The sequence below is a fragment of the Lytechinus variegatus genome, chromosome 6 (genome assembly GCF_018143015.1).
Source record: "Lytechinus variegatus isolate NC3 chromosome 6, Lvar_3.0, whole genome shotgun sequence".
NCBI lineage: Eukaryota > Metazoa > Echinodermata > Echinoidea > Temnopleuroida > Toxopneustidae > Lytechinus > Lytechinus variegatus.
In genome coordinates this window covers 29542556-29566610 of record NC_054745.1, presented here as the reverse complement: position 1 = coordinate 29566610, position 24055 = coordinate 29542556, and the positions used below count along the sequence as shown (strand labels likewise).

General features: G+C 37.2%; 1 protein-coding gene across 3 annotated transcripts in view; it reads left to right on the top strand.

The window, feature by feature from the left end:
* The first annotated feature begins 501 nt into the window (after positions 1–501).
* Positions 502–24055, top strand: part of LOC121417334 (plastin-3-like) — a 62176-nt gene continuing 38622 nt past the window's right edge. The window contains exons 1-2 of one of the 3 annotated variants that reach the window (XM_041611005.1): positions 502–723; positions 15957–16121. In XM_041611005.1, the coding sequence (XP_041466939.1) occupies positions 16083–16121 (39 nt within the window). In that variant the 5' untranslated portion in view covers positions 502–723; positions 15957–16082. Of the gene's footprint in view, positions 724–13983; positions 14149–15956; positions 16122–24055 lie in introns of those variants that run through there. The other 2 variants (XM_041611006.1, XM_041611007.1) reach the window with 2 other exon arrangements.

Below are 24055 nucleotides of genomic sequence, written 5' to 3'. Positions count from 1 at the left end.
GTAGTAGTATATTAGTAGTAGAAGTAGTAATAGTTGTTGTAGTAGTAGTGGGAGTAGTAGTAGTAGTAATAGTAGTAGTAGTAGTAGTAGTAGTAGTAGTAGTAGTAGTAATAGTAATAGTAGTAGTAGTAGTAGTAGTAGTAGTAGTAGTAGTAGTAGTAGTAGTAGTAGTGGTAGTAGACCCCCCCCCCCATCTCCGCCTAAAATTATGCAAAAAAGAAAAGTAAGATACAGTTTTGAAATTAAAAAAATGATATTCAATTGCGAAAGTCGGGCGTCACAAACGTCACCCCACCCCCCCCCCCTAAATAATCTACCAACATACGCCCCTGGTCTTAACTGTTTTAATACTTGGGTAATATTGTGCGTTTCTTTATTAGATTTTTAGCGTTCCCGCCCATCAACTCCCATGAAGCAATCGCCGGGAGCAATCGTAATACAAATTGTGGATAGAAGCAGATTGAGGAAATCAGTGTAGAAAATCACAGCTTTAAATCGCTTTGTAGAAAGAGCAGAGTTATTCCGAGCCGAGCCGGTGCGGAAGCTTGACGTTAATTTAGAAGCCGGGGTATTGTTCCTGATTGCATGAGGCCTTTAGATAGGATTTAAAACCGTAAGTCTTCTTGACGCATACACATATTGAATAGCTGATGAGGAGCAAGGAGCAAATAATGCGAGGAACATTCTAATATAATTCAGCATAATTGGATAAAAAAATATTCGGTAAGTTTATTTTGTATATGTCTCAGTCAAACACAAATCATCAAATGGGTGCATATACAAATTGGTGAATTGTTTTGTATCAGTTCGAGCCTCTTTCATTTCAACAATTTTACTATAAAGCTTTAAAGAGAATGATGAGTGGAGGCCAAATTGCAAAATTATCCAACAAATATTTCTTACCGTGTGGAGGCAAATGGGGGGGGGGGGGGGTGGTTCTAGAGTTATAAAGAAAGAGTATATAGGCGCAATGACATTCAAACTCCATATATTAATAACCACGTAATTAAGAGAGATGTATATATACATATATATATTTTTTTCTGTTTTGTATTTTTTTCTGAAACATATTGATTCATTGGTCAGGTTTTATGGGATATGTCCCACCCCTCACGCCATTAACGGATTACCATTTCCTTGACTGCGGTGAGATGAGGGTAGGCTATGATGTTCTTTTTAACATGAAAATGTATCAAACCACTTGGCTGGCAATTATCTCTGCATTGACGCTGTGACCTTGATCACTATTAGCAGTGTGATAAGAATGATTAGTTTTGAAGTACATTAAGTACCAGGCAAACATAATTATCTTGAGTACTTACGTGTTGGCCGATAGGTTTTCACGCAGTAATAGTGTGCATGGATATGAAACAGTATGCGATCAGACAATGTATTGAGATGTAGCTCATTGATGTTGCTAGTGGTTGCCATGGTTACTGAATTGATCAATGTTTTCACGTGGATATTTAGAAACAAGGCGTGGCTGTTTTCAAAATACTATCAATGCAACTTGCGCTAGGGTGTATATTCATCCAGAATGGGGGAGGAGACATAAGAAAGAATACTATACATATTAATTCGTGACATTATTTTACACTATATGTTATCAGTCATGGGATCTTGTCTTCGTTATCCTAAACATTGCTTACTAAAAATCTCTCTGAATATTTTTTTTTTGTCTTTCTATTCATTTTTCATTATTTTCACTTTTCATCATTTTTCTTCGTTTTGTTTTCGCAACCTGATAAGCCGCTCACAGTTAAAGCACTCCTCAAGTAACTGTTTTTTTTTCTATTATATGAACCTTACAGTATATAGTTGCTTAAATAGTTTCAACAAGTGTTTAAAATTTCAAACAAAGTTTAACTTAATACTTGATTCTCAATAAATTTCAAGCATAGTTGTTCAAACTATTAAACAACTAAATAGCGTTGTATAAAATTTGAAACGTGTTTACTGTGCAGGGACTGTCGGTCGCCCCTATAACCCCGAGCGAGCGTCGCCCCTCAATATACTATTTCCGTATAGCTCAATCGTATTGGATCTTTAAATGAAACATGTTCCGGGTCTGCCGATTTTAAACACATTTTCTCACGGGGAAATGCCATCTTTTTATGTGTTGAAGACGACGAACTTTTGCGGGTGGCAAGTTGCATTCATTATTGTAAGAATGGCCTGCACATTGCGGCATTGAAATCTAGTAATTCATGTCTGCTATAGACGGGATAGATTGAGAGCCAAATAAGGATTGTTGACGGTATATGGAGCTATAACAATGATAACATACAGCACAGGGAAGTTTGATTTAAAAATTACTAGGAAATGAAAATTAGTATATACAGTATACAGGCCAAAAGTTTGTGGGGCCACTTTCAGGATGTCAAAACAACCTTTGCTTTAGGCTAAATATACACTGTATTCAATCTGTACCTTTGAAGTTTAAAGGTACACACCACTAGCGTACCTACGGGGGGGGGGAAGGGGGCAGTCTGCCCCTGACGAGTCACAACCCATGCAAAGGACATATCCCTGCCCCCCCCCCAACGAGCTTCAAAACCTTTTTGCCCTCCCCCTGACGATAATACCTATTTTGCCCCCTCCCCTGACGAGCTGGAATACCTATTTTGCCCCCCCCCCCTGACGAGCTTGAAAACCTTTTTGCCCTCCCCCTGACGATCTTGAATACCTATTTTGCCCCCCCCTGACGAGCTTGAAGGCCCCCCCCCCTTTTTTTTTTTGCTTGTCAAATTTTTTTCTGGTATAAATGAATACCCTTTTTTTTTGGCTTGTACCAAAATGTGCAAAAGCTTCTTTTTTATTCGTTAGTTGCACCAATAAATGCTTGTTTGCTCCGTATTAAAAGGTGCAAACTGGAATATTTTGAGGTGCATCATACTCGACATTAAAAAAAGATTCAAATTTGAGCCTTCATTGCATGGTTCATCTCTGTACACTAAAGGGTGCTTGATAATGGCACCCGTAAAGGTGCTCAAAATTGCACTAATTGGCATCCTTTGGGGTGCTTAATAACCCCCATTTCTTAGTGAGTATGCATGAAATTGGAATAGAAAGCTGACTGGTGCGTCGCCCCCCTAGATTTAGGTGGACCCCCGCCCTAAAACTCATTTGACCCCCCCCCAAAAAAAAAAAAATAGCTTGATAACTTTTTTTTTGCTTGTCAATTTTTTTTCCTGTGTCCATCCCAAAATATGTCCATCCAAAAAAATATATGCCCATTCTGCTTTATAAATACATGTGTATTAATTAATTCAATTAGTATAAGTTTGGGATTGTCACTTTTTCAAGCAATCGAGTCTGCTTATGATGACAATCCTTCTCCTGCAAATTGTGAATATCATATAGTTAATCATTTTGTTTTGTCTGGAATTATCTTTTTGGTACTCTTTATTCATAATTCATGCCAAAATGCTAACATGTTATGTTTAGCATGTTATGAAAAATGTATTATACAAATGTTATGGATGCAGAAGAAAACAATAAATCAAATCAAATTTCATGTGGACACCCCCTATTTTTTTTCCTTCCGCCATGTCCGCCACCAATGTCCATATACGGCCACCAGACTGATATTGATATCCCCACACTTTTGCATTCTATTTCATTTCCTGGTAATTACCTTGATTACTGAGCATGTGAGAGGAAGTTCACCCTGAAAAAAAGTTCGTTGTATAAACAGCAGAAAAAAAATAGTTGAAAAATAGCGGTGAGGTTTGATAAAAATCCACTAAAGCTTTCAAAAAGTTATTTGAATTTTTATTTCATTTTGTGACGTAAATAAAATATTGGTGAAAGTTTGAGACAAATGACTTTATATATAATAACCATTTTATATATTTGCAAAATTGCCAATATTATCCAATATTTTTACAAAAGTTAATGGCACTTCTTTTTTTATGACGTCATGTTTTATGCGAGCAACTTCCCCACTTATCGTAGAGTTTAATTGAAATCAATAAATTGTCATTTATCATAAAAATATATATAATGGTTTTTATTATACATTCAATGTATCAATAGGCAACATATTTCACATCCGCTCCTGACAGATTTTTGTTTATATCAGTTGCGAACCTTGGATTTTCCACAGGGGGGGGGCAAAACCGTCCGCCAAAAATTTTACAAGTAAAGCAAAAAAAATCACAAATAAAGGATATTGTACCAGAAAAAAAAGACAATCAAAAAACAAAAAAGGGGGCAGTAAAGGTATTCAAAAGGTCTTTCAAACTCGTCAGGGGGCAGGGATGCGTCCTTTGCATTGAGTCGTCAGGGGGGGGGGCGTCTGCCACCCCGTAGGTACGCTAGTGTCTCAGATGATTACCAAAAAATTGGCATTTCATATTATATAACATAATATGAGGCAGCTGCTTGTATATCACGTCACAAAATAAAAGACGAATTGTAATCACTTTCTTAATCGTTGATGGATTTTCCTCAAATTTTCACCAATATATTTTTTTTCATTATTATATCTGATATTTTTACAATTAACTCTCATCAGGGTGAACACCCCCTTTGCAATGACCTTTAATGCATATGAAACGGGGAAATAACATGGAGGTTTATACTTCTAATATCAAACTAATTAAATCCTACATTTATAATGGCCTATATTACTTTCCCTCCATTTTATGAGTCATCTATATTTATGTCAAGAAGTCGTTGTGCTCAGGATAAAATGAAAGTACTTATATGACATTTTGATCACGATATTATATTCTAAGGGCTATCAATAGTCGTATACAATTATATTTTCGATGTGAAATTCGTGGTATTACACAGTTTCATTTTTATCGAAAGTACCTGTTTCATTTATGAATATATGACAGTTTTAGTAAGATTTTATATTATTTTAAGGGCGTATCCAATCATTTTCGATTCGGTATTCGTGGTGTTATATGGTTTCATTTTTTTTTAGATCTATTACAACGTGATATAATCATGTGTGTTTTCGCTATCACTTTGAAGAAAAAAAAACCTAAATATGGTTTCCTGGTTGTGATTGTTTGAGCATGGCTTTTGATAAGGCTCAGTATTAACCCTTCACTTTCATTTCTGTCCGAGTAAAGTAAATACACTTGTTCTTATTTTTCACCGTTTGCTTACTTTTAATGTCATTATTATTTGTATTATATCTTGTTTATGTCATTATGTCTTTATATGTTTGTTTTTTTTAATGGAAGTATTAAATGAATTAATTGAATTTATTAATTGTTATTTGATTGGTCACCGGTTGGTCTCTTCACACGCAAAAAAACCCATTGAATCCTAATATCACGCGCTTTACCTTTTGGGGTGCGTCTTGTTCTTTTGTATGTTATTATGCGAAATTATATTCGTTCAAATTTCGTCCTCCAATTAAAAAAATGGAGAGACAATTGATTAATGCATTGGATACTAATTGCTGCAACCACTGCCCCCCCCCCCGACGAGCCACAACCCATTCAAAGGACGTATCCATGCCCCCCCCCTGACGAGTGAGTTTTAAGTCCTTTATTCCCCCCCCCCTTTTTCATTTTTTTTCTGGTACGAAATCCTTTATTTCTGATTGAATTAAGACCTTTTTTTTTTTTTGCTTGTCAATTTTTTTTGCGGACCGTTCCCCGCCCCCCCCCCTCTGGAAAATCCTAGGTACGCCACTGGCTGCAACTAAATTTTGTTGTACTTGGAGACAAAGCGTATATTGCTCATTGCTCATAATACAAGGTCAAAAGGTAGTAACCCACAAAATAAATATTCCTCAAATTATGACTGGCGTCTTGTGTACAGGCAGAGAACTTTGGAGTGATGTTCAAACAAAATATTTTGTTAAAGGCGGTCCTTTTTCAAACAGCTTAACAAACAAAACACAGTACAGTGAAGTAGGCTACTCTCTATATTACCGAGATAAGGGACTTTTAAATGGAGTGATGATCATAATGGAGAAGCATTGCAAAGTCAATGTTATTAATCTTGCGAATTTTGAAGAACTGTTTGGTATAATAACTGATAAGTTTGTAACTTACATTTTATTGATTGTGAAATATTACATATGTATTTGTAAATTTAGAGGTGATACTCCAAATGTTGAATCCTTTAAGAATTTTATCAAATCTCAAAGGGGAAACTGAAATATGGCCCAAAAAAGAAACAAGCTCGCTTTACATTAAAAAAATGGAGATTTGGGCTTTGAAGAAGTTCACTTGTAAAACACGTTGCATTTTTTTTACCCCGCAAGTACAGGTTCATATTTTGCCACGGCTCATTACCTGATATTGGTTGTACGATATGTTCAGACTGTTTTAGTTTGTTCTGGATTATGTTACTTGTCATTTTTTTTCTTTCTTCTTTATCAATGTTGTTGTTTTATTTTTGTTTGTTTGTTTACGATCATGTCTTATTATGTAAATATTGTGATTTCTTGTAATTGATTATTTATGAAAACAATAAAAACATAATTTAAAAAAAAATAATGGAGAAGCATGAATTATATGTATCAAGCAACAAACTGCAATATTTTATATTTACTAAAGTTAAAACTCCCTCTCACAATGATGCTGTCCCGTGACAAAAGAAGGGGTGGGGGACTCTGATATTTTCTTTGAAAACATATATTGAGTTTTGATATTTTCTGTATGCCATCGGCCTACACGATGCTAAAGAAATTGAAATCAATGATTTATCTCATATAGACATGTCTTATGGGAAGTAACTCTTTTATTTTTCGATATAGAATATGACACAATTTTCCTCAATCATTTACTATTAAAGATGTTTATTCCAAAGGGTCGCTTTAATACAGAATAGAGGGGATAGGCGGCGGAAGCGGGGGGGGGGTGGGGGACAGATCCCCCTAAATTTGAGGTGGGGGGCGATCCCCCCCCAAAAAAAAGATAGATAAATAAATAAAAAAATAAATAAATAAATAAAAAAAAATAATATAAAAAGAAAATTTAGTTGATAACCTTTTTTTTACCTGTGTCCATCACAAAATTTCAGGTGGACCCCTCCTAATTTTGTTGGCTTCCGCCGCCAATGATCGAGGGGATAACGCGCATGCGTCTCCGTCTGTATGGATCCGTCAATGCTTATGTAACAGTGTAATCTTGTGAAGTTCATTTTCCCTTTATCGTGTTTGTCTCTCCACGGACCTATTAACACAAACCTCCATGTCTCTCCTTTCGCGCAACAACTTCCTTTTCTCATTAATTAATGTTCCCTTTATGGGATCGGTTCCGGTTTTCGGATTAGGGGTTAGAATTGATCGGTTTGAACAGGTTGATGATTATATGCCGGCTTATCTTTCACCGCCAATCCATGATCTTTCTGCCCTTCAATTTCCTCATTGGTTTAAGATAGCTTGATAAGGAAACATAAGAAACAATTTGCGTGTTGAGGAACTAAAAATAAACCACAATAGATATAAGTACAAGTGCGTATAGTTGGGGGCCATGCCTCGCTCCCCCCGGCCCTCCCAAGAGAAAATATAAAGAACATAAAATGTTCCACGACGAAGTATACAAAAGGGGGGGGGGGGTAGGGAAAAGAAAAAAAACACTAAATTTTTTTGTAATACGTTGTCGAAATCAATCACAAAATCAGGCTTTTCCAAAGAAAATTGTAAGCCTATATACATTCTTCCTCGATTTGCTAATTCGCGAAATTTAAGAAACTAATTTGCCCCATACATTATGTTTACCCCCTATTTTTTTTGTTGGGGGGGGGGCTCATACGCCACTGGTGGTGACGGTGCCGGTGGTGGAAGAGAAATTGACTTACAGGAAAAGCGGTGAAATGAATATGCCGGGTCTTATTTTTTTCTGAATATCATGTCAAAATCTATCCCAAAATTAGAATTTTGTATTGAAAGGTAAATTTTTGCTAGCTCATTTTGCTTTCTCGCATTTAAATTTTGTCTCATTCCGCTGCTGATCTGATGAGAAATGAAGATGAAAATTATTAAAGGGGTATAGTTCACGCTGACAAAACTATATTTTTTAAAATAGTAGGTAGTAGGGGAAAAAATTATATTGCCGAAGATTTGAGAAAAGTCTATCAGAAAATAGAAAAGTTATTAGAATTTTGATTATTTGATTTGTGACGTCATATGGGCGCAGCTTTCCAAACCAATGGTATGGTAAAAAGTCAATGAAATGTCATTTTTTGAGAAAATTGGAAAATACTGTACCTTTAGTATATAAATAAATAATGATATAATGTTTTATTTTCCAACTTAATGGAAATTCATTTCGTTTACATGCAAACATACAAATTACAACACATAAGAAAATATACATAATCAAAGAGAGACAAATGCAAAATATTGGCATGCACATAATGCATTCATTCGTATACATAAGAATATTAAAAGAGTGTTATTATTATTGTTATCATTACTATTATTACTATTAATACTACTACTATCATTATTCGTTACATTTGTGGCAGTTATTGTGTTTAAGAGGAGGCATAGATGGCAATATTGAAAAGTAAGTGTAATTCTGCAATTAGGTGACTTGTTTTCTATCTAATGGTTCAAAAGACAAATTGAGTAAGGAATAAAAGAATTTCCGTAACAAACTTTTCTTCAGGGTGAATTTTCCCTTTAAGGAAAACAAAAAAAAAAATGATCATGGTCATGACATTTGCCCTATACGCAACGACACTACTTCCCGTTTCACGCTGTTTTGGGTCATCAAATATCTTTTTAGAAAGACAAGGAAAAGGGGAAATGCAATATTTACGGTCATTTTATCATCCGCCTGAATTTTTAGATTGAGGCCCGATGGAGTCTCCGCATGTTTGTTAAATTTGGGGAAAAAAATCATAAACGATATATTAACAAATATACAGAAAACTTGCTCAAATTATGAATATGACTTTTTTTATAGAAATAATAGATTGTAGATATTCTCAGTAGCGTAGGCTATTGAGCCAAAGTATTTGAGGGGTAGGCATATGACATATGGGGGCGAAATCTATATCATAAGGTGGGGAGCGAAGCGAACGAGCAACAAAATTGACTTTTTAATTGTATTATCCAAAGAAGTGTCATATTTCTTTTTTTTCAGTCCCTTTCCTCTATTTTTCTTAGTCGTTAATTCCCCAGGTCCCTTGGCCCCAAGGCCACCCCCCCCTTTACTTGTATGCCAGTGGGTCTAATAAATCATTTATATAAATTATAATCAAGTACAAAGTCGAGGGAGATCATGAACAAAATACTTGATTAAAGCAGCTCCCTGAATTAATGAAACGGAAATGATCATAATGAACTGATCGGAGGTTATAGGACTATCAAATTCTAAGCAGCAAATCTTAATGTTTATCTTTTGGGTGATCTGTTTGCAAAGAGATAGCGAACCATAGTTAGGCCTACGTATACATGACGGGGTAAACAATGAGCAGGTCGAAGGATAGTGTAGCAGTAAAAAAAAGGCATCAACTAGTAACACAGATAAATAGCATCAAACAAATGCTGCTATTCCCCATCATCTCTTTCTCTCTCTTGACATGAACTGATGTACCTCGTTCGTGTATTTCTTTTTCCAAAGTGATTCGATCTGGTCCGCCATGACCAAATTTAGGGTCTAATTTTAGCCATTCTATACTGTGAGAATTTTGCTTGCCCAATTCGGGCAAGTAGTTTTGGTCTTTTCTCCAAAACACTTACTTGCCCCGGGCAGTCGGACAAGTGCCTGTATGTAGCACCTTGTATGTATATATTCTTTCTGACATTTATAGTCTTCTATTCACTGATTTTGTGTGTAAATCTGCTACTTGTTCAGTAATTGTTTTTGTATTTTTTTTCCAATTTAGAGACATATTGTTTGTAAATTTTGTGATTTGATATAATTGATTTCCTAATAAAACATATAATAAAAAAAATGTTGTTCATCATCAATCATCATCTAAAAAAGTCATCGACATTCTGAAATTTGGTCTGATCGAGGAGGGGTATACTATCGTCTGACCCCCCCCCTCCCCCCTCTACCCAAACACCCGCTAGATACAGATCCTGGTGAAACTCCATTGTCTCATGTTTGTCTTGGTAGATTTATTACTAGAACATAATGGAGGTTCATAAGTACAATTTATTGATTCACCGTGTTATTAATTCATTCAGCCGTGATATCTAATAGTGTTTTTTTTCTAGATAATATTGTGTTGTGGTACCAAAAGCATATTGACATTATCATCATGTCAGCAAACGAATAATTTTTTTTATCGCTTGGCATGGGATGCTATAAACGTTTTACAAACAACATAATGACAGGTGATAATAAATTATCTTTATTATCAAAATTATTATTCTTCACAATTTTTTTTCTCTCATGATGTCGTTATCTACGAAATGTAATTTATTATATATCCATTTAACGTGTGGAGGGGGGGGCTGACCATGCCGAAAATAACAGTCGTATAGTCATTTTTACGTTTTTTGTACACGGTTTTGGGGGAAAAAGTGGGGGGAGGCTGAAGCCCCCCAGCCCCCCCCCCCCGCTTGCGCGGTCCCTGATGAGGCCATGTTTTTAAATACCCACAAGGCGATTCACGAAAAAGGCCGACTGTACATATATGTTTTATTGCATCATAATTATCATCATATTGATTACATTAGAATATACTTTTGTTCAATTTTAATTACCCATATACCAGCAAAATGAATTACATGACGTACCAATGACTTTAATTTCTATATTATTTTAGAAAGATGATATCATACTATCATGGTTTGAGTGCTATCGAGAGCCTGCCAGATGGCCGATTCGAAATATATATGATTCTTTTTCTTTTCTGTTTTTTTTTTCAACGTTGAAGTATAGGGAGTGACGAACTTGTTCCCCATGTTCACACAATTTGAGTTATGTGTCATACAGTGGCGTACCTAGGATTTTCCACAGGGGGGGGGGGGGCAAATTCGTCCGCCAAAAATATTTGTCAAGCCCCCCAAAAAATGTCTTCGACCAGAAATAAAGGATTTCGTACAAGAAAAAAAAATAACAAGCAAAAAAAAGTCTAAAAAATAAAAAGGCCTTCAACCTAGCAAAAAAAAAAATAAAGTGGCTAATCTTTTTTAAAATAAAAAGCTAATGTCCTATGAATGCTTTCTTTCTCCCCCGCCCCCCTCTCTCAATCTCTTTCTCCCACACACCTTAAATCTGTCTCTGTTTCTTTTCTTTTGTATGATCGGAATTTCTTTCTTTTTTATTTTTCTTTCGTTTTTCTCTTTTCTTTTAAGTTATTCTTTTCTGTTTCTTTCTTACTTCCCTCCCCCTGTATCTATCTATCTATCTATCTTTCTTGCTTGCTTTCTTTCTTTCTTTTCCCCTTTCCCTTCATTCCTTTTCTCATATTTCTTCGTTCCATGCACATTATTCTCCCCCCCTCTCTCTCTCTCCAACTTGCGATATGTACTACAAGGACGATGTTTTCCGTTATCAAAAGCTCTATTCACAATAAATCGCCATTGTCTTTTTTTCTCATCAAATTTTCATTGTATGATTACTGATTATGTAATCACGAGATGATATTACCATGGTTTCCATGACAACCGATAGTTTATCGCTGTTTGTCTGATAGACGCGCTTGTTTCCCGCCGAGTATGGCAAGTCATTGTTTTCCATTTTTTTCTCATTCAAGTGTACAATCCTAAGCAAGTTAAAACAGATGAAAGTAATAGCAGGCATCCTGATAATCTGGCCAAGGGCTAATACAGTGCGTATAAAAAGTTTACACTTTGAATAAGCCCTGGGAATTAAAATATATATAACATGTGGGTAATTTTTCACGTATAATCTTGGGTTTGGGTCTCAAGTTGCCCTATTGCTATATGGCGACCCCCCCCCCCCTTCTGTCGCGCGGTCCTATACACGTTTTACCAGTTTTTACAGTTTTTATGTATCGTTCGTTTGTCAATATTGGCAAAGATGACCAGTCTTTTGTTTCTGCTATGTTGCCGGGCAGTATGTCTTGATGATAAAGATAACTGAAATCAGAGATCTTATAATATAGTTTTTAAAAGGGAGAGAAGGAGGAGTAGGAGGGAAAAAAGAAGAAAAAGAAGAAGAAGAAGAAGAAAGAAGAAGAAAAAGAAGAAGGAGAAGAAGAAGAAGAAGACGAAGAAATGGAGACGGAGGAAGGAGGGAAAGGAGAAGAAGAATGAGGAGGAGGAGGAGGAGGAGAAGACGAAGGAGGAGGAGACTGAATTAGAAGAAGAAGATGGTGATGATTATGAAGAAGAAGAAGGAGGAGGAGGAGGAGAAGTTGAAAAAGAAGAAGAAGAGCCGAAGAAGAAGAGAAAGAATAAGTTAAGTTTCCATGCGTTTGCCCCCCCCAAAAAAAAAATTGAACACTGCGACTGATGCGTGAGGGGCAGATATTGTTATCCCTGAATTCGTTTTTTTCCTCCTGAAAAATTCTTTGATATCCCACCACCCCGATTTCTGTATCTCAAAATAATACTAATAACAACCAACCAAACAAATAAATGATTAAATGAATAGATAAATAAAATTATTCAAAAATACTTAAAATAAATACATGAATAAACAATGATGGGCCCATCGATCTGTCCTCTTGTGAAAAAGATGAGTCTTGGGTGGCTCTATATACACCCCCCAAAAAAAGCAACACCAACAGTAGAGGATTGAGAAAAAGAAAACGAAACGAAGAGAAAGGGTAATTTTGTTGAATATCACAAAATTAATTTTAAATCGGTTTTAAAAGGCCAACTTATTCTCTCACTCGCTTCTCTCGATCACCATCTACTTTCAGGAAGCTTCTCATAAATAGGCCTCCGTCACATTGTGCCTCCTCAAAACAGGGGCCGCGGAACGGTTTCCAAAGTGGGGGTGGGGGGGGGGGGCTGATCTCACCATGCAAACAAACCACAAACCTATGGTCATCATTTTGACCTTATTGTACGGGATTTGAAGAAATGGGGGAGGGTTGAAGCCCTATAGCCCCCCCCCCCGCTTACATGCCCCTGCAAAATATCTGGGTCATTCCGCCACTCGTTTTGGATCTCACTCCACCCATCAGCCATTGAGGAGGAAGCATATGGGGGAATTCTTTGCCCAACAGTGCGGAGTGCTGCACCCTCCATGGGCGGAAATCCCAGGGGACTGGGGGGGGGGAACTTCCTTCCTACTCAAAATAGTAGGGGGCATTTGATATTTTGTCCCCCTACTATTTGTGGTATTTTATGATGGTAAGAACTTTATTCAAAATTGAAATAAAACATCTATTTTAGGACGAGATGACCTTACTTTGGGGATAATATATATATATTTTTTTTACTTTTCAATTTTGCCAGCCCCTTGTCCCCCTACCTTTTGGGAGAGATTTCCGCCCCTGAACCTCCCTTCTTGCCCTCAATAATTTTCTAAAACTGAAAAGAAAAAGAATACTGAATGTGTCTTTGACCAACCCCCACATTGAGAAAGGAAAAAAAAAAAAAAGATACCGCCGCTGGATCTGTCTACATGTAGGGGCATAATAACTGAAAATTGACAATTGTCTCTGAAAAGTGTTTAAAATTTCATATTTTTTTTAATCAAGGGTAGAGGGTTGGGAGAGGGGGGGGGGGATCTGCAGCCCCCCCCCCCCTCCCCTTGTGTTTCCGCAGCTTCCGGGTTGGCACTGGCGCAACTTATCTTGACTTCCTTATTTGGTGAACTATTCTATCTCTTTACTCTCCCTCTCCAACTTCCTCCTCTTCTGGGACTAATGTAAGCGGACCATTTATAAAGTCCAATTTTTTTGCTAGCATAATATAGCAATTATCATATTTTTGATGTTAATAAATATAATGTTAATTTTTTATTGTAATTAGTATGATGATTTTATGAATATTTTATTTTTTGTATGGATTTTGTAATCCAAGCAATATAAATTTTTAATTTGTTTTCTTTTTTCAAAACTCATACATTATTTTTCGTAATGTTAAATTGGCAATGCGGAACATCCACAGGTGGTCGACGGTCTGGTACATATACATGCAGCGAAATAACTGAAGCTGTCGTGCGTGTGAGAGGAATTGTTTCTTTGTGAAAGTAAACCGATATTTTGGCTCTTTGTGGTTTTTATCAGGATTTATTCACTTGTCATCTCGAGGAAAAGAAACATCAAAGCTGCAGGTATTATTGGAAGGTGATATCTTTGACTACAATGTAGATCTTACCCTCGGATGTTTGAGGTGTTTTTTTCTTGTTGAAGCGAAGCCCACGGCTTAAGCGAGCCACCTATCCGTGACCGACTGCCCGCGCTGGCTCGGAGCGCGCCCCGTCAAAGCCAGCTGTGTCTGCGGCACGCCCACTACCTACAGTGTAGTCGACTCGTGTCTCACTGGATCTGGAGTGAGCTGCGCCCACTGCCCGCCGCCGGCCTGCGCTGAGCCTCAGGCGCAGGCTGAGGCCGGCTGAGATGAGAAGAAAGAAATACCGTACGTTCCAAAGGCAAAGTGACAATCCTGTATTTTAGGGGTCTAAATTGGTAATCCTCTGGCTCTGTTTTAGCGGTCCAAATTATTTTAGGTTGCTAACTTCAGGCAAAAGTCACAAATGCACTTACAATGAGAATAAGTCGTCCGCGTCTGCAAGCTACAAGGCCGGAACGTACGAGCGCGCTCAATCGCCTATCGGCCTGGCTGGTCAATTGACTGCTCTCCCGGGGAGTCAAGGCGAAAGGTGGGGGGGGGGGTCCAATAGATACATATATATTGCTATAGAGTATAGTATATATATCACCTCCTTTGTTACATGTAGCTGTTTGAGGGGATTTTATTAATTGTGGCATTGGGGGGTACATTTTAGGGCATAATGATGACATTGGTAGCAAGGAGAAGGGGTGGTGGCAAGAGGGGATGAACTGCTCCATTATTAAGGGGCGCAGGCACAAGGGATGACCAATGTCATTATGCCCTAAAATGTACCCCCCAATGCCACAATTAATAAAATCCCCTCAAACAGAGGTGTTATATAGCAATAGGGGCCTATATATAATTTATTGCACCCCCCTTGTGCCTGCGCCCCTTAATAATGGAGCAGTTCATCCCCTCTTGCCACCACCCCTTCTCCTTGCTACCAATGTCATCATTAGGTGGTTTCAAACCGCCTCGATCACAAGAATCCCCGTTAAATTACGAGAACTTTTTAAGGCTAAAAAATACCCGTTAATTATTCCTGCATTCACACCGCCCCGAAACACATCCTTCGGGATAAGTTCCCGAAGTTACGAGCATGCGCAGTGTGGTCAGATAAGCAGGCAAGGCGGGAGATTCAAAATCTCTAGCCCAGCAGCCACCCACGCCGCCGCGCCCAACGACACGCTGGGATAAAAGTTCCCGTAATTTGCTTTCACATTGCCAAAATACCTGCGACCTTGGAAAATCCCCACGAAAGTTCTCGTAATTTCGCCAAGTACCTACTATTTAGCGGGTATTTTCTTTCGGGGAAATTACGCGTAGTTTGCTTTCACATTACCAAAATACCTGGTATTTTCTGATCGGGGTAAATTTCCCGATCAGAGAATACCTGGAACTGGCGAACTTCGAGGCGGTCTGAAACCGCCTATTATGCCCTATAATGTACCCCCCAATGCCACAATTAATAAAATCCCCTCAAACAGAGGAGGTGATATATAGCAATATATATGTATCTATTGGACCCCCCCCCTACCTTTCGCCTTGACTCCCCGGGAGAGCAGTCAATTGACTATAATACTCCCTTAACACATTGTTTTAGCATTTTGTGGTTCAGTCAAGTTGGTCATTGTCAAATCTGTGTGAATTTAAATATTGAAACCAAAAAACAACCAATATTGCATGAGATTTGTATACTGTTTTATGAAAAATAAGCAAAACTTTCTTATTTCACAATCAGATTTTGATGAAATTTCTAGCATTATGCTTGATTGATTGATAAATCAGTCTATATTCTCCTTTTTATCATCAATTGCAGCTTCTGAGTGGCACATGTACATTTTCATGCAGAGCTGGTCAGATCTTTCACGTCAGGAATTGACAGAAGTAAAGGGATACAGTACGCCTCTTCATAGCTACAGTAGATAGGAAATAAACCAACAGAATGGATGATATTGAGGAAATCAGGGAGATTTTTAATCAGGTAAGTTTTTTTAGCTCTGGGGCCGATTGCACGAAAGGGTCTTTGCAAGGACCGTCTTTCGTGTCGCCCATCTTTTATGATGCGCCATGTGAAAGGCATTTTAAACGAATCATCTGCAAACATATTTCATTCGTCCGTTAAAATAAACAAAATATTTGTTTATAAAATGTGATGTATCATGAAATTGTATAAAATTTGAATTAAAAGCAAGCTAACGAATCGTATTCTTTATCATAAATTTCAGAAACACCCCTGCTTACATGTATAGCGTATCATAAAAGATGGGCGACACGAAAGACGGTCCTTGGAAAGACTATTTCGTGCAATCGGCCTCTGGTGACCCAAAATTAAAATACATGTAGAGACTGCCCCCTGTGATAAGCACCATTATACAGTGCGTATCAAAAAAAACGGGACAGTTTTGAAAAGTGTATAAAAAAATTGTTTCAAATTATTATATCTATATTTTGATGTTAATAGATGCTCTAAGATCTTATCTTTGAAATGCTATTTAGGAAATAAATTTTGTTCATGCTTGAGCGAACACGGGACGTTTTTGTCGGGGGTTCAAAAAGAGGCTTGCGCCAAAATGGCAGAAATGAGAAGTTTGATGATTAGACTTTTGGCTAATCAGCAGACTTCCTCTTAATCTTTTCATTATCTTTGCCATAATTTTCGAATTATGCTGTCAAATTTCATTTGCAAATTTATTCATTTACCTGAATTATATTGTTTTCATTTAAACTTCTTTTACCCTTGAATTTTCCTTCATAAGTAAGAAAAGAAGAGACTTTTTGTCAACCCAAGTAAGAAGATTTGCATTGATAATTGGGAAAGTTTGTAATTATTTAAATCCTTTTATTATGTGAAACAAAATATGTTAGGGTACCTTAAATAATTATTTGGTGAAACAAATTATGCTATGGTACCTAGAAAAGACATGAATGCTATTTTCAAGGGGTTATTGAATCCTTCACCAAGTTTGATTATGTGCTGGACAGGACAAACATGAAAGGATTCATGTCTTTCAATGGCAATGGTGTATTGAGTCAATTTTGAAGGAGCAAGATATGGCAGATCGGGTAAAATGTATTAAAAAGTTGCGAAGCGAGCAAGCAAAAATGTCCACTTTTTTATTAAAATATCCAATCTTGTGATTTTGACATAATATTCAGAAAATGATATCATACTTCACTTTCTAAGTTTTCTGTTATTTTCCTTTCCCTTTTTTCCTTGGTAATATTTTTTTTTTGGGGGGGAGCACCCCGAGCCCCCACCTTCAGTATGCCGCTGTTCAAGGGCACCATAACCTTTGTAGCACATAATGAAAGGATTTGAAAAAAAACACGCTCTCCCATACTTTGGTTTAAAAAAAAATGTTCTTGCCTAAAGAAGGAATGTTCAAAGCTAAAAGAGAACAGATTAAAAAAGGAACAACAACAGAACCATTCAAGCAAATATGTAGATTTGGAAATGAATTTTGACCGCATAATTTGAAAATTATGGCAAAGATAATGAAAAGTTTAAGAGGAAGTCTGCTGATTAGCAAGAAGTCCGACCAGCATATTTATCATTTTATGCCATTTTGGCGCAAGCCTCCTTTTTTTACCACAGACAAAAACATTCCGTGTTCGCTAAAGCATGAACGAAACTAAATTATTTTAATGGCATTTGAAGGATAAGACTCCAGAGCATGTATTGACACCAAAATATAGAGATCATAATTTGAAACAAAAATTTTATAGACTTTTCAAATCTGTCCCGTTTTTTTTTTTGATACGCACTGTATACGTACATGTACGGTACAATATTAATCTTAAAATTTCCTTATTCACCACTAACATTGTTGTCACGTTGCTATTATTTGTATTGACCTTTAACCCTTTGTAGACATGTACTGATTGTAATTGTTTCACTTGTTTTTTTTTATATATATTTCCTACACTTATGTATAATGCAATACTTAATTCATTGCTATCATTTCATTGTTTTTTTATCAGTGAATATTAAAATTACTCTATACAATTAGTTTTATAATTAGTGACTGTTTGTTTTTGATAAATGTAACTTAAATATTTCAGTTTTATTGAATATTATCATTTAAGTAGAAATATTTGTTTATTTATGTTACCAAGCATTGTTATCTTTGACTCAGATTTTGACTTTATTTTTATGGATGATATGATGATTTTTGTTGTGCTTTTGTTTTCATCAGGTCTTTGATGAAAAACAGATTTATTCTGATCTTTTGTACCTGAATAATGTTTTAATAAAGTAATAAATAAATGAATGAATGAATGAATAAGTAACTAAGTAAATAAATTATAAATAAATAAATAAATGAATAAATAAATTCCTGTAGGCTGTTAACATTCGATTGTTTGCCAAGGTAGTTTATTTCAAACAGTCATGGTTCCTGTTTTTATCAGAAATCACAAAAACAGTTGACCTATTTTACATGACCTTCCAGCGGTTGCACACACACAATGAGCAAAGCTGACTCAGAGTCTCAGACCGTGTTTATGCTTCCACTTTTCAGGCCAGAATCAGCATTTCCAAACGTGATTAGTCCAAAACAGGGTTGCGTCCATGCTTACTTTCATTTAAACGCTGATTCAAAATGCTGATTGTAAACTCACAAAAAGGTGCGTTTGTAAACGTCGTTTGACCAGAATCAGGCTTTCTGGGGAAGTATAAACAGAACCACGATCGTAAACGTGATTAAATGACGTCATTTGGTACATGCTTCCGGTGAGATGAAAATCCGCGGGCAAATACAGTCGCGTTGCTCCGTGTTATCTCCACGTAACAACACTCGGAAAAAAAACTTTCAAAAAAGGCGAGCCCAATTTGACCTTGCTTTCCAGCTCAATGAAAATTATGATGCGATGCCAGCTGGAGATCGTGATTTCGCCTCTGAAAAGTTAAGCATAAACAGCAGTCCAGAACCATGTTTACGATCGGCGTTTTGAATCGACGTTTGAAAACGCTGATTCTGTCCTTGCAATGGAAGCATTTAAACACCCCCCAGACAAGTGTCCCACTCCCAGTACATGTATAGCGCATACGTACATGTACGTTTCTATCTTTTTATAAACAGGATATACACAAGGGACCAGGGTGGGGGGAGGGGCAATTCTTTTTATTTCTTCATGAAACAAGCCAAAGTAGGCCTGTATGGGGGGGGGTAATACATGTACATGTAACAGTAATGTAATTTCTTTATTATCTCTTCATGAAAATTCATGAATATGATTTCTTTATTTTTTTTTCATGAAACAGCTCAAGGTACATACACATACGGTCGCTATAAAGGACAGAATGAATAGTTATTGATATTTTTTGGATAACTTTTATCATCAGAAATGGTGGTCTCTATAAAAACGCAGTTGGTTTTTCTGTGTTTACTTTAAACCTTGAGTAGCAAGCAAAAAAAAGACCTTGCCCAGCTGTGGATGACTCATGTGACTATATCTGGTTACCTTCACTGTTATTGCTGGCTAGCTACCTGTACATACATGTACATGGAGTATAGTCTGTATTGCAGGGCTGGTATGTTATACCATTTTCAGTATTAACGGAAGTTTAATAATGAATTTTTTTTTTGCACCTCATTAGGCCCGTGCTAAAAATAGTCCGAACCATTGCATTCAGACTCAGGGCTCGAATTAAGAATTTAAAGGGGCAAGGCCATTTTTTAAAAGGGCACTTAAGGGAAAGGGCAGGCAGTTTTCACTTTATGGGACATCCAAGGCCACCAAAAAAAGGGCATCAATAATAAATGCACTTTTCAATGGGGCACGCACTGGATTACCGCAGGGCACCAAGGCCACAGCAAAAAAGGGCAGTTATTTTGGCCTTAAGTCTACAAATATTTGAAAGAGCATCAAGGCCATTTGTGAGGGCATCTAAGGCCATGGCCTTGGATGGCCTTGGATTAATTCGAGCCCTGCAGACTTCAGTATTATTAATATATTGGAGAGCTGGCGCTATTTTTATGATCACTCATTAAAAAAACTTGGGCACAGCAGCGTCCAATAGCCCGGTACATGCACATGTAGGGGTTTCATAAAGCTGTTCGTAAGATACGATTGACTTTATGCACGGCTCGCTGGTGATCCTTTCTTGTGCTACAATGTACATGTATCTGATATCCCTATGTAATTGAGTTATGACCCAAGAACAGGTTCCAGTTGTGCGTAAAGTCGTTCGTAACTTTAAGAACAGCTTTATAAAACACCTACCAGGGGGGTGTTTCACAAAGATTTAAGTATGACTTAGAGTCGCACTTAAATACCGAGTTGCGTACGGTATGAAAGGCTTGACCGCATTGGTCAGATCGTGTCATGAGGACGCGCACTAATGCGTATCTATCAGTAAGATCGCGCATTGCATATCATGTACGCATCGGCATTTAAGTGCGACTCAAGTCATGCTTAAATCTTTGTGAAACACCCCCCTGGTCTTGAGATGTAGCTTCCACCATTCTATGTAAACTCAAAATTTGACAACTTAGCCTGATGATATCTGTCTGGATCAGCGAGTTTACTGAATGCGGTATTATCTCTCGAGCACTGATTGATGTATAAAATAGCAATGTGTTTCTTCTTTTTTTTGTTTGCTTTATCCAGAATTTCAGATTACAATAAACTTTATCAAGCCAATACGAATAAAGTCTACAATGTACTCTGTAAGCCAAATAATGCCAAAAAGGCATTTGAATATAAAACTCAGATGTTTAAACCCTTAGTTACTAGTACGTGTAGGAAAACATTGTACTGGGGGGGGGGGGTCAATTTATTTGATCAAGTACAGATTTTGTATCCCTTTTTGTTTTACTTGACCTCTTTGAAAATTGTATAATGTGAAAAGTGTTATTTTGAAGGTACAGGCTGGCTACACATAGAAATCTTCAGACAGTAGGCCTAATTGGTTTTCATTACATGAACTGTACACGTAGCTTGATGATTGATTTGCCACATTTCCTTCTCAAAGTATGAAATAGGGGTATATGAGAAAAACCATGGACCAACATGAAGTACCGTAGGTCCATGGGAAAACGTAAGGTGGTTTCAGACCGCCTCGAAGTTCATCAGTTCCAGGTATTCTCTGACCTGGAAATTTACCCCTATCAGAAAATACCAGATATTTTGGTGATGTGAAAGCAAACTACATGTCCGCGTAATTTCCCCGAAAGAAAATACCCGCTATTAAAAATAGTTGGTACTTGGCAAAATTACGAGAACTTTCGCGGGGATTTTTCCAAGGTTGCACGTATTTTGGCAATGTGAAAGCAATTTACGGGAACTTTTAGCCCAGCGTGTCGTTGGGCGCGGCGGCGTGGGTGGCTGCGGGGCTAGTGATTTTGAATCTCGCGCCTTGCCTGCTTATCAGACCATACTGCGCATGCTCGTAACTTTGGGAACTTATCCCGAAAGGGTATGTTTCAGGGCGGTGTGAATGCAGGAATAATTAGTGGGTAGGCCTATTTTTAGCCTAAAAAAGATCTCGTAATTATGGGGATTCTTGTGATCGAGGCGGTTTGAAACCACCTGATGAGTCTTTTTTTTTCCAGAACCATCCATTTTCTGGAGATCTCATTTTCCTTTCACTCTTTGTTTCTTTGTTTTGAATTCAGGCAAAGCATCTGGTCTTTGAATACTGCACTTCTCAGTCTTTCAATTCAAAGACCTCCTTGTCTTCTCACAAGGGAAATGTTACTGTGAAATTCATGTACCACTGTTTACTATCTAGCCCCCCCCAAAAAAAAAATCCCATCTGGAAAAAATATGGACAAGCTAATAATTCGAAGTGCCAAGAACAGAGGCTTGTTTCACCATGGTCCATGGTTTCACAAAGAGTTATAACTGTTGTAGCTTTGCTATTATGGCAACTACCATGGTAACCTTGATTCTGATTGGCTGTTGAGCCCTGTTGCCATGGTAGTTGTCATAATAAGTAACAACGGTTGTAACTCTTCATAAAACGGGGGGGGGGGGGGGACAGGTCTTCCATTTAATAGTCCATAGGCACAGACCTTTGGTTTTCGGAAGATGCGTAGGGCATAAGTAGTGAGACTAGATTAAAGGAAACCAAAACCCAAGAGAAGTAATCTTATTGAAAAGAGTAAAAGTTCATCAAATCGGTTAAGAAATAAGCAAGTTATGGGAATTTGAAAACTCTTGTGGTCATTTTCAAACGTGAGTGACACGACAATCGGAGAGGTTTAAGGGCTCATATCTTCAAACTTAAAGGTTATGAATCAATCATGACTACTATATTATATACAATGTAGGACTGGCATGGGCCACTGCGAGTTTGATTTGAATTCAACAATTTGTTTAGTAGATATGATTAAAAAACGGTGCGTGAGTGACACGACAAATTTTGGACATGGGTTTCTGACCACTAACACATATGGTTGGATTCGTGCCCAAGTAATTGTCATGGAGTACTGTGAGTACCAGTAAATGGACATAAATAGTGTACCTATCTAACACATATAGTCAAAATCAATCAAACCTTCTCTATGGAAAATGGTACCCTCCTACATGTATATACCGTGAGTGACACGACATGCAAAACGTGAGTGACACGACAAGTGCAAAAATACAACATTTATCTCAACATTGAAAGTATTTTTTGCATGATCTAGAAAAGTAAAATACCATTAATAAAAAAACAAGCTTAATTACATAATAACTGCTTTCTTTAAAGTTCATAATATGTCATCCTGATGTTTTATTCTTGGTTTATGGTCATATTTGCCCATCAACTCACATTCCCTATACCATACCACATTGTCACACTAGGGCTTCTACCACTCTCCTCTTTAGAGGAGGAGGGGGCACTTGAAGGAGGTGTTATAAGGTCTTGGCATTGACATCAACTCAAACATTCTTTTTGTGGCCTGATATCATTCAAAACTTTAACTCTTTCTCCCTATCTGTATATGAAAGTTTACAGGTTCCTACAATTCAGCATCCACAACGGATGGAATAATTTTTCCTTGTAAGAAAGGTATTCTCAATAGTCGCTAACATCATCTGGCATGGTCCCTTTATACCTCAATAGCTTTTCCCCCTCGAGGTCCAGCTCTGTTCTAATCAGGGTACCCCCCCAAAACAAAAATTGATCTACTGGTACATGGCAACCCATCCAAAGTTGCTCAAATCAAAATGCGGTCTCGGTTGGGACTTGTTGGGACCTACATGAACATGCATCATTTTGTTGTAATGAATATGTGTAACTGCAAATCTGCTCTGAACACACATCGGCCCACTTATGGTAGTTTGCTGTTCAGACCCTACATGTAGTTAATCACTAGCGGTATGAATGGTGGCCGAACAAATAATGATTTTGAACTTGGCATGTAGCTGATTCAAGCAATATCCAAAATGTTCTATCAAATCTCAGTACATTCTCACCTGAAATGTTTGTTTTCTTGCAAATTTGTTTATTTCATGTCCTGGAATACAAGCTTTATGGCAAATGAAAAGGTTGATTTAATCAATCAGAAGGAAAAGAAAAATATTTTCTTTTCTGAATTTGAAAAAATGTTTGGTGTTCATGGTGATCTCTTATATCTCATGTACACTACTTTACCACTAAATTTCTGCAAATTTCAAAAAGGATCCCTTACATTTCTAAAGCTCTATGAGTATAAACAAAGAAATAACATTGCTCAAAAGAAAGGTGAACTTTCTACTCATTTCTGTAAATGGAGACAGTGAATGTTCGAGTAATACCTAGGTATGACTTGAAACATCACCATCACCAACCCTTTATGCATTGTAAATATGTCCATTGCTAAAGTATAGTGGTTTTTCTCTTGATACATTCATAATTTTGTGTTGATTGATTATGTTGTTATATTCTTAATCACAGTACATTCACCAAAATATGAATTAGGATCCGAGTCTTCAAACCAATGG